Source organism: Mytilus edulis, chromosome 12, assembly GCF_963676685.1.
Source record: "Mytilus edulis chromosome 12, xbMytEdul2.2, whole genome shotgun sequence".
NCBI lineage: Eukaryota > Metazoa > Mollusca > Bivalvia > Mytilida > Mytilidae > Mytilus > Mytilus edulis.
The window spans coordinates 54,254,558-54,271,875 of record NC_092355.1 but is presented as its reverse complement, the minus strand read 5'-3'; the positions used below and the strand labels follow the sequence as shown (position 1 = coordinate 54,271,875).

General features: G+C 31.9%; 1 protein-coding gene across 2 annotated transcripts; it reads right to left on the bottom strand.

Moving 5' to 3' along the window:
• Positions 1-1,065: 1,065 nt before the first annotated feature.
• Positions 1,066-14,794, bottom strand: LOC139498812 (myoneurin-like). 2 transcript variants are annotated; one of them, XM_071287372.1, is made up of 5 exons: positions 14,667-14,794; positions 12,833-13,379; positions 11,389-11,547; positions 10,641-10,719; positions 1,066-2,503 (listed from the first exon to the last, which is right to left on the bottom strand). In XM_071287372.1, exons 2-5 carry the CDS (start codon positions 13,316-13,318, stop codon positions 1,143-1,145), a joined length of 2,085 nt encoding a protein of 694 aa, XP_071143473.1. In that variant the 5' UTR covers positions 13,319-13,379; positions 14,667-14,794; the 3' UTR covers positions 1,066-1,142. The 2 variants fall into 2 exon arrangements, with proteins under 2 accessions (XP_071143473.1, XP_071143474.1); XM_071287373.1 differs by lacking the exon at positions 1,066-2,503 and adding an exon at positions 8,086-9,463.
• Positions 14,795-17,318: the final 2,524 nt, after the last annotated feature.

The following is a 17,318-nucleotide window of genomic DNA, read 5'->3' as shown; positions in this document are numbered from 1 at the left end:
ATAAAATATTTCTATAAAGCTTTACCAAATCGAAGTTTTGTTTCTGTTTTTTTTAACAAAATAAATATACATGTAAATACATACATTCTATATATCTTCAATCAATAAGCAGGATATTCATTTTTTTTAAAAGGTTCTGACATATATCTGAAATATTCATTTTTCGTTTAAATTTTGGATCAATACCTATTTTTCCAAAAAATTATCTATACCTGAAATGCAGGCAAATCAATTTCGCTTACGAACGCTGAGACTGTAAAATTTATAAAGAACATGCTGAAACTATTTCAATTCTCAAATACATTATTATTTTATAACTACTTAAAGTGGTTGTTGTGTACACACACACACACACAAAATGTAACAAACAGAAACTTAAAAATACAAGATAACAATTCAGTGTAAGATGAATAATTTTTTAACATCTATAGCATAAAACAATTATTGCCAAATTTAAAATAAATTTGATGTCTTTTATCATTTTTGAAAGACACAGCTTGGTTGAAATCTCATTCTTTGACAGTTATGATCACAATATTCTTAAAATGCATTCATACTTCAATAATTATTTAAGATGTATGTTTCATTATAATACATCATTCTGATTGGCCACATTCTTAGATAAATCTCATTTCAAAATGAATTGTAACATTCATGATGACACGAGGTTCCACAATAAAGTGCACAGGTGAATATCAGACAACTTGATAGTAGTCGTGCTTTCATGATTATAGCAAAAAATGTAATTATAAGTATTGAATGCTTCTTTTAGTAATTTCATAGGTTTATAAAAGTGTTGACCATGCACACATTTTTAGAATGAAGCACTTTAGCACTTCAAACAAAATGTACTTCGTCTTCGATCAACGTTTTTTTCACTCCAATGAATTTACAAAAAGAAGCATTCATACTTCAATCAAAGATCTATCTGAGTAAATTAGAATTTAAGTCATTTCTTCACCACTGAATTAATAAATGCAGATGTAAATTTAAAAATCAACTGTAATTTCAGAAAATGTCAAAATAGCATTGAAACATTTTCACTTCAAAATGTGAAAACTAAAACATTTTCACTGCTTATTGTAAATACGTATACAGTTCAAAATTTTCTCTGTAAAATGTGAAAAGAATTTAAAGTGTTTTCACTGTGAAATAGAGTACCCATCTGGGTCCCTCTTTATGACTATAGACAAACTTTGACCTTTGGAACTTTCAAGTCCATTAGTTTCATTTTCACATTTCGTACCATTTTCCTCCTTTTTTAATGCACTTTGACCTTTGGAACTTGCGAGTCCGTTAGTTTCATTTTCATATTGAACATCAGTTTCCTCTTTGATTAATGCACTTTGACCTGTGACTTCTTCTTGGTTGATGCTAACCACTTGACCTTTACTCTCGTCCATATTGTTATTATCTCCCATGACGAAAGCACCCTGTAACTGTTGCATACCTTTATAAACGTCACTGATAAATGAAGTATCCATGGCCGTTTCATTTTGGTTTTGAGAAAAGCTAGTGTCCGTAGATCCCTCATTACCATTTTGACCTACAGTAAAACCCCAATGCATCTGTTTCATGTGTTTATTGAGCTCGTACTTCCTAACAAAATCTTTTCCACACAATGAGCAGATGTGAGGACGATCCTGAGTGTGAATGCTTTGAACGTGTCTTTTCAGGTGGTCTGAGCGACTGAATCTCTTATGACAAATCTCACATTCGTGGGGTTTAATACCTGTATGAATGGATAAGTGGCGTTTAAGGTGGATATTTTTGGCAAATCCAACACCACATGTCTCACAGGCAAATGGTTTTTCGCCAGTATGGGACCTAATATGAACTTTGAGTACAGCTGGACTTGTAAACGACTTATTGCAGTATGTACATAGGACAGATTTGTCGCCATTGTGTTTTTTCATGTGAGTTTGTAAATTGCCCCTTGTAGAGTATGACTTTCCACAGATATTGCAAATAAAACTTGAGTGACTTTCCATGTGGCTGCCTAACTCATCAGTACTTGGGCAAGTTTTGCCACAAACAGGGCAAATAAATTTAAGTTCTCGTCCATCTCCAGTGGTACTGGTCACAGTGATCGTAACTTGCTTCTGTGGCACACCTGGACTTTTTGTAGATTCCCGTTCCCTTTTCAATCCTCCAAATGATGGAGTATCAAGCCCCCTAGCCTTCATGTAAGTATCAAAATAACTGTTCCCAGACTTAGAATCATCTGATGTACTATTTTTAGAATCATTAAACATTTGGTTATATGAGTTTACATCAAATGGTAATTTATTTTTCTCCATACTTGGCAAGTCCTTTCCATACATAGAGGCAAGATGAGTTTGAACATGTTTTTTCAATTCTTCTGCACTGTCAAAGACCTCGGCACATTCAAAACACATGAGGGGATCAACATTATCTATTTTTAACAAGTCAGCAGTTTTGGGGTTTTCATTACTTGATTGGCTGACACTATTTGATGCTTCCTCCATCATTTCTGCCAAATCTACAATAGAAAATCAACATGTGTAATAAAACATAAATAAGGTATACATCTATCCACCCAGTGGCGGATCCATGGAGAGGGTTCAGGGGTTGGAACCCCCTTTTTTTTTGGACGATCAATGCATTTAAATGGGGACATATAGTTGGAACCCCCCTTTTTAAAATGGCTGGATCCTCACCTGCCACCAAGGATCTAATGGAGGTACCTTTCAAATTTTTTAGGGGACTAGGACAGAAAATGTTGTCCTGCATTTGTTTTTAGTTTTAATCTTTGTCCTGCCTTTTTATTTTACACTCTACTCTGTCCTCTTTTGTTTATCCTGACTTATTTTCACATATTGTTTGATTCTGTGTTACATATTTGTTTTTCATTCATTATTAAGTACATAAATTAGGCTGTTTTCTTGTTTGGAATGTTTTAAATTTCTCATTTTCATAGGGTCATTAATGTATATACAAGTATATGCAGTATGGGCTTTGCTCATTGTTGAAAGCTGTACAGTGATATAGAGTTGTTAATTTCTGTGTCATTTGGTCTCTTGAGTAGAGTTGTCTCAATGGCAATCATACCACATCTTCTTTGGATATATTTAGTTTTCGCCAGAAGAATGAATCATGAAAATTTATTACTGGTCCAAGAAATGAGGTCAAGATCATGTAAACCATAAACCAAATATTCATCTCCATATAACATGTTAGTTGCTATTTCAAAATTTCTAGCCAAGAAACTAGGTGACCATGATATCCTGGCATTATTTTATTCATTTTGTTTATTTCTTTAAATATATGGTAGGTTGGGTTGATGGCAGAATATGTTTTTCTTTTGCCATGCAAGGAATCTGCTATTCAGTATTTGTCGTTTGTTGATGTGGTTCATGATTGTTTCTCATTTCTTGTTTGTATATAGATTAGACCGTTGGTTTTCCTGTCATTTCTTGATTGTATATAGATTAGACCGTTGGTTTTCCTGTTTGAATGGTTTCAGTCCTCATTTTAAACTACCGGTAGTCATGTTTGGGGCCCTTTATATCTTGCTGGTTGGTGTGAGCCAAGGCTCCGTGTTGAAATGTACTTTAAGATTTACCTGTATTTTTTTAAAACCTTTTTTTTTTCTAAAGTGAATATTTAGAAGGGTTAAATATTTCGCAGTGGTGACTTGCCATGGCTTTGTTTGGACTTGTTTGTTTGCTTTTTGGCCTTGAATGTTTGTCCCTAATATTTTATTAACTGTTCATTTGCATTCAGATATCGCAGATCAAATTTATTCGTCTATATAGTGTATTAATGTACGTTTTTTGATTGAGCTAAGCCTGCCAATTGATGTTTTATTGTGTGTTTTTCTATGTTATGATATTATGCTAATGTTTCAGAAAAAGGGAGAAGGTTTGGTTCCATTAAAACGTTTAATCCCGCTGAAAATGTTTGCACCTGTCCTAAGTCAGGAATCTGATGAACAGTAGTTGTCGTTTGTTTATGTAATTTATACGTGTTTCTCGTTTCTCGGTTTTTTTATTTTATATAGATTAGACAGTTGGTTTTCCCGTTTGAATGGTTTTACACTAGTAATTTTGGGGCCCTTTATAGCTTGTTGTTTGGTGTGAGCCAAGGCTCCTTGTTGAAGGCCGTACATTGACCTATAATGGTTTACCTTTTTTTTAAATTGTTATTTGGATGGAGAGTTGTCTCATTGGCACTCACATCACATCTTCCTATATCTATATATAGCTGCAAATAGCTACAATTAATAAATGGAGAATGTGTCCAATAACTGTCCATGAGACTCAGATGATGCCCCTGATTGCATATAACGTTATAAACATGAAAAAGGGAACTGTTATGGTAACGCTGCCTAAATTCAAACTTGGTCTGTGTTTTGTGGTAATAAGCATTGTGTAAAAGTTTCATAACATTTAGTTGAGCAAAAATAAAGTAAAGGTAGGAAACTGAAACTAATTTAGGGATCAACAGACTGACATGAGATCACTTAATGCCCCCGAAATTGTGGTGGGGGCATAAAAATAAACATAAAAAAACAAAACCAAACAAAAAAAAAAACATTTATAAATACCAATATTGTTTATTTTATTTTATTTTTTTATTTAGTATCTTTTATTCATTGAAGCAATGACATACATCATGTACATAAACAATGTTTACAATTCAATTTAAATTGTGATACATAATATCTAAAGGAACACTAGCATAATTCATTGACAACATGAACATTAAAAAAATAACCATGATTCAAGAACAAAACTTATAACAAAATGTGTTGTCTAAAGAATCAGACTGTAACCTTGTCTCACCATCTACAAATGTTTCACAGCAAATCACTCAACGTTCAGCAAGAATGATCTTTATCTCAACATTTTTGAACTATTGTAAATTTCGCATGAATGTCTAATGTAAAAGTGATTTAGTAGAAAAATAGATGAAGGAGGTGTCTATTGGACACAGATAATCACTTGCATACAGCATTATAAAGGGACATAACTGAAAAATAGTAAAAAGTTAGGTAACCCAAATTCGAAGTGATATGTGTTTTGTGGTAATAAGCAATTGTGTATAAGATTTGTAACATTTAATTAATTTAAGTTAGAGAATGAAAATTTTTTTGAATGTACATATGGACGGATTAGGTGGACAATCAAAGTGTTATTGCCGATTAACAATCTTTGAATCCTATTTGGTATATATCTAATATGGAATAAGTATAAATTAAAGACCCCACACACAATCACTTGGATTCACTGGATGAAATCACCACAAAGAGTGATTTTTAAATGACTCTTGTATGTTCCCTACATCTTGTAGATTACAGTTCAATCTAACCTTCGATACTGTGAATTCATTATTAGACTCTTGTATCAGTCAGAGCTCAGACATAAACAAGTCGATTTCTGTTTTTGACTTAAAGAAGTCAAAACATGTATTTATTATAAAAATTCGTAAGGGTTCCACGGAACCCGGTGTCTCGCCTACTTTTTCTGTTAATCGCAGAGTCAACAAAAATGAGGAAAAACATCAATAAAAATTTCCCTCACGATACTGTCTTTTAATTGAAAGAAGCTTCCAAGTTTGGTAAAAAAATCCAGGATAGTTTATGAATCTAATAAATGTTTTATAAACTTTAACTGCAGACTGTATGTAATGTTAACTGGAAGAAAAACTAAGTCCATTTATAAGTAAAATACGGAAAAAGTCAAATTTTTTTTTACAAAATTTACTTCTGAATAATATCTTATGATCAGAAATAAGCTTTTGTCTAAGTTTGGTAGAAATCCAGGATAGTTTAAGAACATTATAAAAATTTTAAAAACTTAAACCACAGAGTGAATGTTTTGTTTCTGGCAAAAAAACTAAGTCCATTTATAAGTAAAATACGGAAAAGTGGAAATTTATTTTTACAAAATATTCTTCTTGATACTATCTTATGATCATAAATAAGCTTCTGTCCAAGTTTGGTACAAATCAAGGATAGTTTATGAAAGTTATTAAAATTTTAAAAACTTTAACCACAGAGTGAATGTAATGTTTCCCTGCAGAAAAACTAAGTCCATTTATAAGTAAAATACAGAAAAGTAGAAATTTATTTTCACAACATTTTCTTCTTGATACTATCTTATGATCATAAACAAGCTTCTGTCCTAGTTTGGTACATATCAAGGATAGTTTATGAAAGTTATTAAAATTTTAAAAACTTTAACCACAGAGTGAATGTAATGTTTCCTCGCAGAAAAACTAAGTCCATTTATAAGTAAAATACGGAAAAAATGGAATTTTATTTTTACAAAACTTACTTCTGGATACTTTCTTATGATCATAAACAAGCTTCTGTCCAAGTTTGGTAGAAATTCAGTATAGTTTAAGAAAGTTATTAAAATTTCAAAAACTTTAACCACAGAGTGAATATTTGTGGACGCCGCCGCCGCCGACAACGACGACGGAATGTAGGATCCCTTAGTCTCGCTTTTTCGACTAAAGTCGAAGGCATGACAAAAATGTGTTTTCAATTTTAGACTTATCTAAGTCACAAAATGACAGACTTGTTTAGGTCTATTTATGTTGATGAAAAAACTAAACTTGACTTGGTGGCCAAAGTACACCACCTATGACAGCAAAAACAAGGACTTGAGCTATCTATATTTAATTTTCTAATTGAACATCTTTACTAAACACAGATGTTTTACCTCATTAAGTGTGGATCCAGGTGGTTGCATTGTAAGGTTAATTAACATGATTCCCTTTATTTTTAGCCTCTCATTCATATTTTTCTTGGCTTTCAATGTTGTCATTATTTGATTTAGATGCATGACCTTTTTATAAATATGCGTGGGTCTTGAAGTTAACCAATTTTGGTAACTTATCGACTTGTAGAAGTCGATATTTGCAACTTTTTGATTTTGGTCAATCATTTCTTGCTTAACAATATTTGACTTATTAAAGTCGTATTTTGTCTTGCATTAAAGGGAGACAAATCCTAAAACTTACAAATTTATACCTCTATGAGTCAAAAGCAGATTCAGACTTATTTATGTCTGAGCTCTGACTATGTATGTTCCCTACATCTTGTAGATTACAGCTCAATCTAACCATCGATACTGTGAATTCATTATTAGACTCTTGTATGTTCCCTACATCTTGTAGATTACAGCTCAATCTAACCTTTGATACTGTGAATTCATTGGTATGTGTTGTATACCAATTTTCATTGATTTTGTGGGTACAGGGGAACCACAAATTTAAATGTTCAATGAATAACAAATTTCCCATAGGAATACAGGCAGACTTTGCCAAAACTAAAAATTTATATATATCTACAAAAACTCAAGTTTTCCTCAATCCACGAAAATTAGTACATGTACATGTAAAGACAAAAATTAAAGAAACTGCAGTAATGTGAAAATATTAAAAACAAAGTTTAACTCAACATGTACAACAAGTATTGTTGTGTGTGTATGTGGCCAAGACAAATAATGGAAGTTAAAAAATAACAAAGTCCACTTTTTTAATTTGTATCAACATGATCAATGGAGTGGACACTTTAAACACTTAAAATATTTGCCTATTTATGTCGACTCCTATCATCATATCCATTGGACACTTGAAAAAATAAATTGTAGTGTTATATTATCTGAATTGTTATTTAACAGCAATTAACTACAACAAATTGATACTGCAAAGCAACTTATTTTACATTGATTAGGCCATAAAAAAAAAAGAGGTTTGTTTGCCCAAACCCTACCTACCCAGAAAAAAACTGCCTACTCAAATTCTTTTATTGTCCTGATTTGGAGAAGTTTTTTTTTAATCAAGAAGACATGAAGACTAATAAACATCTGATACGATAATTTCTTTAAAAAAAAAAAAGAAGATGCCTACCTACATTTTTTGTACCTACCCACTGTCTCAACCTTGGGTAGGCTTTGGGCAAACCAAAATATTTTTAATTGTTGCCTTACTTTTAGCATGTTTAGGTTTCTATCTTTGATGAAATTTTCATGCAAGTTTAACAAAATTGCAGCTATTTTTTCTACTCAACATACATTATAGTCACATAAATGAATCTTTCAATAAAATCAGTTGGTTTAAAGAATTTTTTAATATCAAAATTTCTAAGAATACTTCAAAGATACCCTAATGATTTGTTTTATTCAACTTTGCCTTAAACATTTGTATCATTCATTGCAACAATTCTACACATGTACAACATTAGGATTATTCAACATAACCATGATAACCTTTACAACATTTGTTTTATTCAAGTTTTCCTAAAAATTGTATTATTCAACTTTGCCTACAATGTTTGTACTATTTTTGCCTATTACTTTATCCGCCTGACCTTCTGAATAATTTAAAATGCCCTGTTTAATGTCACTAACACTGTAACTAAATTGTGGAAATTCAGGCTGCACTGATATGGAGTCTGGCAAAATGCCATCACTTATATACATTTGCGGCTGTACTTCAGGGCTTGACGTCTGCTTCTGCCAAATCCCTTCACCATGTGGATTACATTTTTCAATATGTTTTATAAGGTGGTCATGGCGATTGAAAGTCTTGCCACAACTTTTACAAGTTTGGATTTCAAGTTTTTCCGGATCATGAGAGTTCCTTAAATGTCTTTTTAGACTCTGTGCATAGTTTGTTTTAAAATCGCAGTACTCGCAATGAAAACCGTTCCGTTCGTGTACTTTGATATGTTCCTTATAATGGTGTTTTCTTTTGAACACTTTATTACAAATGTCACATTCGAAAGAACTTTTATGAGCACGTAAATGTGAGTTCAAATAATCTTTACAGGGAAATATTTTCCCACAAATGTCACATGGAAACTGTTGATTTTTGTGTTGAGATTCATGGACTCGGCGGCCATGCTGGGACCTCAAAACAGCCCCACATATAGAACACTTCCAAAAGTTTCCTGCATGCTGATTCATATGATCTTCGAATTCACAAGTCCTATTAAACCCCTTTCCACATTGTATGCAGTTATAAGGGAATACATTGTTATGTTTGTTCAAATGAAATTTCAGTCCGGTTTTGGAGAAGAACTTTTTGGGACATCCTTCCCATGAGCACTCAAATTTTAGACGACTCCCATCGTCTTTTGCTTTTCGACCTAAAACAACAGTCTGGTCAGGGCTTCCAGCAGCAAAAAGCTGAAAACTTCCCCTTTCTTTTAATGACATAAATTTGTCAGCATACATTTGCACCGACTCATCAAAATCCATAGATTCATCCTTGATGGAATTATTTGTACTATTCAAAGAGTTATCTCCCTCATACAGACCCAGGCCTTTCTCATGATTTATCTTGCTTTGATTATTTGATGTGAAATCTTGATCTTCAACTGGTTCCTCTTTGATATGATTAAATTCAAGATTTTCACCAATTTCTATGGTTTGCTTTATTCTTTCTGTAAATTCACTGTCTTTTTCTTGCATGCTCTTTGTTATTCCTGTTAAGAAGAAAAATTACAAAATAATAATGAAATCTGGTATATTTAAAATCCTTAACTTTATCAAAATTCTGCACATTAAGTCATTTGTTTGAAATCATTTACACTGAACAGAGCATTTTATACAAATTTATTACTATTTTTCACGGAGTTGAAGTAATACAATATTTAACGATATCAACAGGTTTTTAACAGCATAAAGTCATGATTTTCTTTTTTCCTTCTCCTTATGAAAATCGTTCTAATTAAATTTTTCAAAAGGATTTAATTTAAAATTGAAATATTTTTATATTTGTATAAATATCCCACGTCATCTTTCACCTCATTGGTAAATCTTGCAAAAATTAACCCAAATAAATATAAACTTACCAAAAATAACAGTCCAATGACAGCTAACAAAATAAACTGACAAGGTCCCATGGCACTCATCTAATCAGCCAATCAAAACAGCCGATACAAAACTAAAATATCTTTTCCAACAAAAAAGTTTAAATACTGGAATTTGGTATGAACTTGAAAACTAAAGGTTATCTTTTTCTTTGGTTGCATTGTTACTCTGTCTTTCATGTTTTAACAATTAACATTGCATTGCAAGACTGACCAATGAGATTGAAGAAATGTTCATGTAATTTACACTGCAAACAAATGTGTACATCGTACATTGTATTGACACAACAATTATAACAATAATTATACATGTGTAGTTCATTTCAAATGGAAAACATATGTTCTCTACTTTCAATATTGCAATAAAAATTGCAGTTAAGTACATATTCTAATCTTACTATGGTTTCACAATAGTTACTAAATCACTACACATAGCAAAGAACTAATTGACCTTGAGGGTTTTTCATCAGAATCTATGGTTTAATTAAATGTCGATTTTTTTAATAATAGACAGTCATACCTCAAATCCCTTTAGGAAAAGGCTAAATTTCTGACCCAATTTCACCAAACTATGCAATCAGATAGACAAGTTTCCTTTTTTCAGGAGCAGTGCTTCTATCAAGCTGCTTATCTGCATGTGAATGATTATTGTAAGTGGCATGGAACTTGATCATTGTGATTTGTTTAAGGAATAGAATTTAATTACAAATTTTGATTGGTAACAAAGGGCAGCAACCATCTTCCGTTTTAATTTTCCTCTGCAATGTTATAATTCAATTAGTACACATACCCTCTTCTTGTGGGACCTGGTATTCAGCTGGCAAAAATTTCTCTAATTCTTCCTTCAACTTTGGGAATTCTTGAAGTAACTGAAAACAAATACAAAACATCATTTGTATGAAAAATGTAAAAATATCTGTTGTCTCTGTTGGCATGTGAGTAACTGCTAGTAGTTCTTTGTTAATTTATGTAGCATTGTCATTTTGCTTAGTTTCTTCTGTTACCTATTCTGACATCAGACTCAGACTTCTTTTAAGCTGGGTTTTAGTGTGTGAATTATCATGTGTTTGTTTATTTTACATTGGCTACAGGTATTACACGGTTGGGTTGAGATCTCACAAAATATGGTTAACCCTGCAACCTTTTTACACCTTTTTCAAGTCAGGAGCCTCTTTGTTAGTCTTGTATTTTTTTTATTTTAGTTCACTTATATATGCTTCAGATTTTAGCAGTATATTAATCTCTATTCTTTTTGTTATCTTTTTCACCATTTTGCTCAATTCTATATTTATAGGCCTATTATTCTCCATTTTGTAAATCCTACATTGTATATAGACCCTAGTACACTAAGTAAGTTTTCTGATGATTAAACAGTTATTACACTTTCATTCAGAGTGATTCAAAAACAATCACAATCAAGAGCAATTTTTGACTCTATTAAAGTATTTCAGAGTGATTCAAAAACAATCACCATCAAGAGCAATATTTGACTGACTCATGTGTATGGACTGTACCATGACAACCATTTTATTAAGTACCTTATATCCCAGCAGCTGTCTATCGTCTACACTGTAGATTACCCAACACTTGACTCCCTGTAAGATTTTCTCATCCTCTATTTCCATATCATTCAGTCGTTTCATATGACCAATCATTTCTCTGACTGGAAGCTCTAAAAATATCTCTTCTTCCAAAATCTGCAAAAAAAAAGTCAACATTCTAAATGGATATAAACAAGTTTTATTTTGAGTTGCTCTCTCATCTATTGCAATTTGCTGAACATTTTATTTTACTTTTTAACTTTGTTTACAATCATTTCCTGTATTTTGTGTTATAGAATGTTTCTTTTGTTCCTGTTACACATTAAATATGACAATTTAGATATATACTTTTTTTCAATAAAAATCTGATTTGTTGAAGCTCCTTTTTGGTATAATAGTACTGACAAATATATTTTTTGTTTGTATATTATATATGCACAGACTTGTATGGGCTTTGCTCATTGTTGAAGGCCAGACAGTGACCTATAGTTGTTAATGTCTGTGTCATTTTGGTCTCTTGTGGACAGTTGTCTCATTGGCAATCATACTAGATCTTCTTTTTTATATTGAAAACAGTTTAAAAATGTTCATTTGATTTTTGCTTTTGAATTCTACATATGTACGGACATGCACAAGAAATTTGTTTGAACTCACAATAAAAACACAAATATTTTATCCCTTTTGTCATGTTGGTCTCCAAAAAAGTACAGCAACATTCAGTACTTGGACTGTTGTTACAATTCATGCTTCATATTATGCACAAAGGGAGATAATTCAATCTCAATTTGATCACAAAAAAGATTTCATTCTGTGCTATAAATGTTAATAATTACATTAGATGTATGTTTCATTATAATACTTTATTTTGATTGGCTAACTGCACATCACGTGTTATTCCGTAAGCAGTTGCATTGCTCAATACAACTTTTCATTCATGTTAACACGTGGCCCAACAATAAAGTGCACAGGTGAATTAAATAAAAAAAATATATAAAATTCGTGTTTTCATGATCATAGCTAAAAAATGTAATCATAAGTATTGAATGCTTCTTTTTGTAACTTTATAGGGTTGTAAAAGCATTGACCGTGCGCACATTTTTAGAATGAAGCGCGGAAAAATGTACTTCGGTCAACGCTTTTACACCCCAATAAATTTACAAAAAGAAGCATTCAATTCTTAAATGAAGTAGCTCCAAGTAATACATGTAGGTAAAATTTTTTGCCATCAAATGTACATGTATACCATACGTGTACAAGTTATAAGTCCTAAGGATTCTTGTCATGCTTGTAGGAAACGGAAATATATACAAGCAGATTTTGCCCAATTTCTCCTTTTACAATGAACACTGAGAAGGAAGTTCTACCTACATGTATTTTCTCCTTAAAAGACTTGACCCGGTTGACCGGGGCAACTGTCACCCTGTGTTATTATACCATTTACCTGATCAAAGTTAGTTTTAATGTACTCTGTGCTCTCCTTCAGTAATCCTGAACACAAACATTTGGCGGCCACTCTGTGAATACGTAAACAGTTCTCTAACTGTAACTGGGACGACAGAAAATCACAACACAAGTTCTGGATTTCTTCTACTTGTAATAAACATGCCGCAGGTAGCAGAGTCCACACTGTCACATCGTCCACAGAAACGGCAGACGTGTAGAAAAATTCAATTATATTCTGTACAGCACAGCCATCTAAACCGTCAATTCTTAATTCACGAAGACTTGTATCAGTTTTGTATTTATTTTCAACTAAACTTTTAAAATATGGTGTGCTGACAGACAAAATAAGTTTGTGAGCTGGAATCATTGTGTTTCCACAGTTTAATATGATGTCACAAAGTTCTTGTCGTTTTCGTAATTGATTGATTGCACCGATTAGAAGATGGGCATGGTTGACAGACGTGTAGTGCAATGAGTTCTCCATGGTTGCTATGGTTCTGGGTGGTGACAGGAAGTGTACAATCTGATGGTTCTACATTTTCATTCTGAGAAAAAAGAATTATACATATTATAGTATAATGAACTGCCATCTTAAAACTATTATGTAACAAATATATCATCAGTTTTCATTTGTTGCCCAGTTATTTTGAAAATATTCTATTGGCTAGAATGAGCTGTAGAATTGGGAGCATATTCTAACCAGAAAAAGATATTGAGTATTCAAAATCTGATCCTATACATTGTACCTGATTAACATATGATTATTTCATTGTGCATTTTGAAGAAAATATTATGTGTTCTACTAGGATTTTAAGAAAATTGTAAATAGAAATTCTAAATATTTTTTTGGCCCCATTCATGCCAATTGTTGGTTTCAATTATATTTTCCACAAAATATAAATGTTCTCAACAGTTCTCATGTCAAATGAGAGTTGAAGTACATGTATATTTGTTTGTAGACAATGCAATAACTCAATATTTTAAGATATTATAAAAATAATATTGGCCTTCCCTATTCACATCATAGTACAGACTTATATGACAGTATGTTTATTGTTGGTTTTTTTTTCTTTATTTTGTTGGCCCTTGTACAATGTTGTAATTGTGTTTTGTCACTCAATTCAATCACTCAAGCACAGTTTTTCATAAAAAATCTGAACTAGACTAGTAAAAACATGGTTAAAAGTTTTTGACAATTCCTCCTTTTTAAAGCCAGACATCTAGGCATTCTAAGGTAGATAAATTGTCAACCCTTAATCATACCTATTGAGAGGAGTAAATGTTTATAATAACAGAGGTAAAAAAAGGTTTATGAATACATTATGAAATTCCCTTTCTGTTGAACTTGGTACACAGGTAAAATGTCACAAATTAAATCACTATTTTTTCATAAATATCAACTTTTCATTATTAATAGATCATAAATTTTGTGTTTTGTTTCAATCAAACTGGAAAATATTTTCCTGACAGTCAGGGTCATGTGGAACAGACCAGGGGTTAATTAATAGTACATTGCTTGTCAATTATCAATCAATTAGTATTGATTAATTAGATTACAACAACCTGTTGTTTATTACACCTGTCACAATCAGCTGTTAAAGGTCTCATGTGACGTAACAGGTGTGTATTGCAATGTTACAATACGAAATACTTCTTTTCAAACAGGTTTTCGTCCCCAAAATGGAAGAGATCAAATATTTCCCTTCGTAATCAATATTTCCCCGTTCAAAAGGACAAAGAGGGACGCGTGTATGCAAAAAATACGATTTATTATCTTTTTTTATTTGTTTCGGTATATTATAAAACGTCCATTTTTATGAACTGAAACTTACCAACGTGTCAAAACTTCAGACATGGCGGATCATAAGTGGGAAAAGAGAACACAAAAACCCACCCACCTGCAATGGGAGGGAACTTTACCGGAAATGCCTCGTTGTATGGAGGATATCCTATTTGTGAACTACGTCACCAATAAGTGTGCAATGCGGACAATACAACTAAGGAATATCTTATCTCTATAATAACTAAACTAATTCTGAACTAGTAATCCCAAATTGTTGTGAAAAACTCTTGATCAAAACAAACAACCCACATATCAAGTAATCAATATATTAATCTGAACCTTAAGTTATTTCTTTAGTCAAAACGAAAGTAGTAAAACCGAAAGTAGATTAATAATATTCGTTTTTACGAGCACCTGTTTCCTCGTCAAAACAAAAGTTCGCAAATTCTTGAAAAAAAGAGGGAATATACCAAAGAATCAATGCTTACTTTTTTTTGTATTTTCAATTTCTTCTATGCGGGCTTCATTGAAGTTGATTAATGTATTTTCAATTTCTTCTATGCGGGCTTCCTTGAAGTTGATTAAGGCAGCAACCATTTGATTTTCTGAGGGGGGCTATGGTTTTTTTTTCTGTACAAACTTTTTTTTTCGACTGCGTCGAAAAACAATCTATTTTTTTCGCGACAAGTCGAAAACAATTTTTTTCTTTCAATTTTAGCATTACATAACGTGGCAGCTGAGGGTGAAACAAACATTTTTTTTCTCAGAATCAAAAACAAATTATTTTTTTCTCCAAAAACTGGAAACAAACTTTTTTTTCCCAAGAAAAACCATAGCCCCCCCCCTAGAAAATCAAATGGTTGCTGCCTAATGTATTTTCAATTTCTTCTATTCCTTAATTAAATATAAAAAAAAGAAGATATGGTATGATTGCCAATGAGACAACTGTCCACAAGAGACCAAAATGACAGATATTAACAACTATAGGCCATCGTACGGCCTTCAACAATGAGCAAAGCCCATACCGCATAGTCAGCTTTCAAAGGCCCCGATATGACAATGTAAAACAATTCAAACTAGAAAACTATAACGGCCTTATTTATCATGTTTATATGAAGAAAAAAAATACAAATATGTAACACTTAAACAAACGACAAGCACTGAATTACAGGCTCCAGTCCTGACTTGGGACAGGCACATACATAAATAATTCGGCGGGGTTAAAGTTGAATAATTAATATATCCTTTGCCGCAAAACTTTTGCAAGTCAGAGTGAATTCGAACTTAATTATTCATAAAAACTTTGTTTAATCGATCAGTCTCGTCTGTTTCTGAAATCAAGTTTTACCTTTGAAATTGTCATCCATTTCTGTTCGTTGCTTTTTATTTTGAGACATTGTCTTCCTCAATTTGTCAATTTTTATAAAAAAAAAAAAAAAAAAAAAAAAAAAAAAAAAAAAAAAAAAAAAAAAATTCAAAAGTTTTTCTTGATTTTTAGAAAATGGCCTCATTTTTCTATTAAACTTCAGCGGTTAAGTCCTAATTAGATCAGGCCTGTTTTGGTCATTTTTGATGAAACAACTGGGTGATTACTAGTTTTTTAATAAAATTTATCGCGTTAATTCAAAGTCGAAGAAAGTGCGAAGAAATCAGTAGCCATCTTCATCATGACTTTACGTAAAACGAATCGATCATGACAACAATTACTTATTAACAAATACTTCAGTGCTAGAAAAAAAAACTAAATGATAAACTTTTATACGAAATAAATAAATGTTGTTTGAAAAAAAATATATGTAATGACGTAAACTTTTTTTTTCTATTTTTATCAAATTTGACCAAATTCTGACTAAATCAAAAATATTTTTGAACAATTTTCATAAAACTTTGGTGAATTGTTTATATATTGACATAAATCCCTTTCGATTTTTTGAATTTTCTGATTTTCGTTTTTGTTATGGGGACTTTATTCATAAAAAGGAGGATACAACCATTTTTAAGTATTTCGGACAACAACTTAAAAACGCTTTTAGCAGTTATCATGAAACTTTGTTGACTTGTTTAAATCTACTGAACTATTTGAAGCTAATTCCTTTAACTAAATTTATGATATGACATTACGGAGTTATGGAACTTTATTATTGGAAAAATTGTCAAAAGCAGTCCAGTTCCATGCATGGCGACGGACGTATCACGCACTCATGGTGCAGCTCTTTGTTCCGGCCATATGAATATATATTATAATATATAAACCATTTTTTTACAGTTTAATTGTATAGTAATTGTGTATGTTAATTCTATTTATCTATGCTAATCTCTATATATAAGAAGATGAGGTAAGCATGGTATGAGTACCATGCAATGTGACAACTATCCATCCAAGTCACAATTTATAAAAGTAATCCATTATAGCTCAAAGTACGATTTTCATAACGGAATCTTGGCTCACAACGAACAGCAAGCTATAAAGGGCCCCCAAAATTGTATAACCATTCAAACGTGAAAACCAACGGTCTAATCTATATATAAAAAAACGAGAAACACTTATGAACCACATAAACAGACGACAAACACTGAACATCAGATTCCTGACTTAGGACAGGTGCAAACAAAAGCAGCAGGTTTAAACGGTCTGATAGGTACCAAATCTTCACCTTTATCTGAACTAATAGTGTAATATTACAACATAAAAAGACACACT

What these genes read in the sequence shown, in the direction of transcription:
- LOC139498812 (XM_071287372.1), bottom strand. Translation starts at nt 13,318, where the DNA reads ATGGAGAACTCATTGCACTACACGTCTGTCAACCATGCCCATCTTCTA. An exon ending in GACAGCTGCTGGGATATAAG is followed by an intron (nt 10,720 to 11,388) that starts GTACTTAATAAA and finishes ATTTGTTTTCAG; the next exon opens with TTACTTCAAGAATTCCCAAA. An exon ending in CCAGGTCCCACAAGAAGAGG is followed by an intron (nt 2,504 to 10,640) that starts GTATGTGTACTA and finishes TTTCTATTGTAG; the next exon opens with ATTTGGCAGAAATGATGGAG.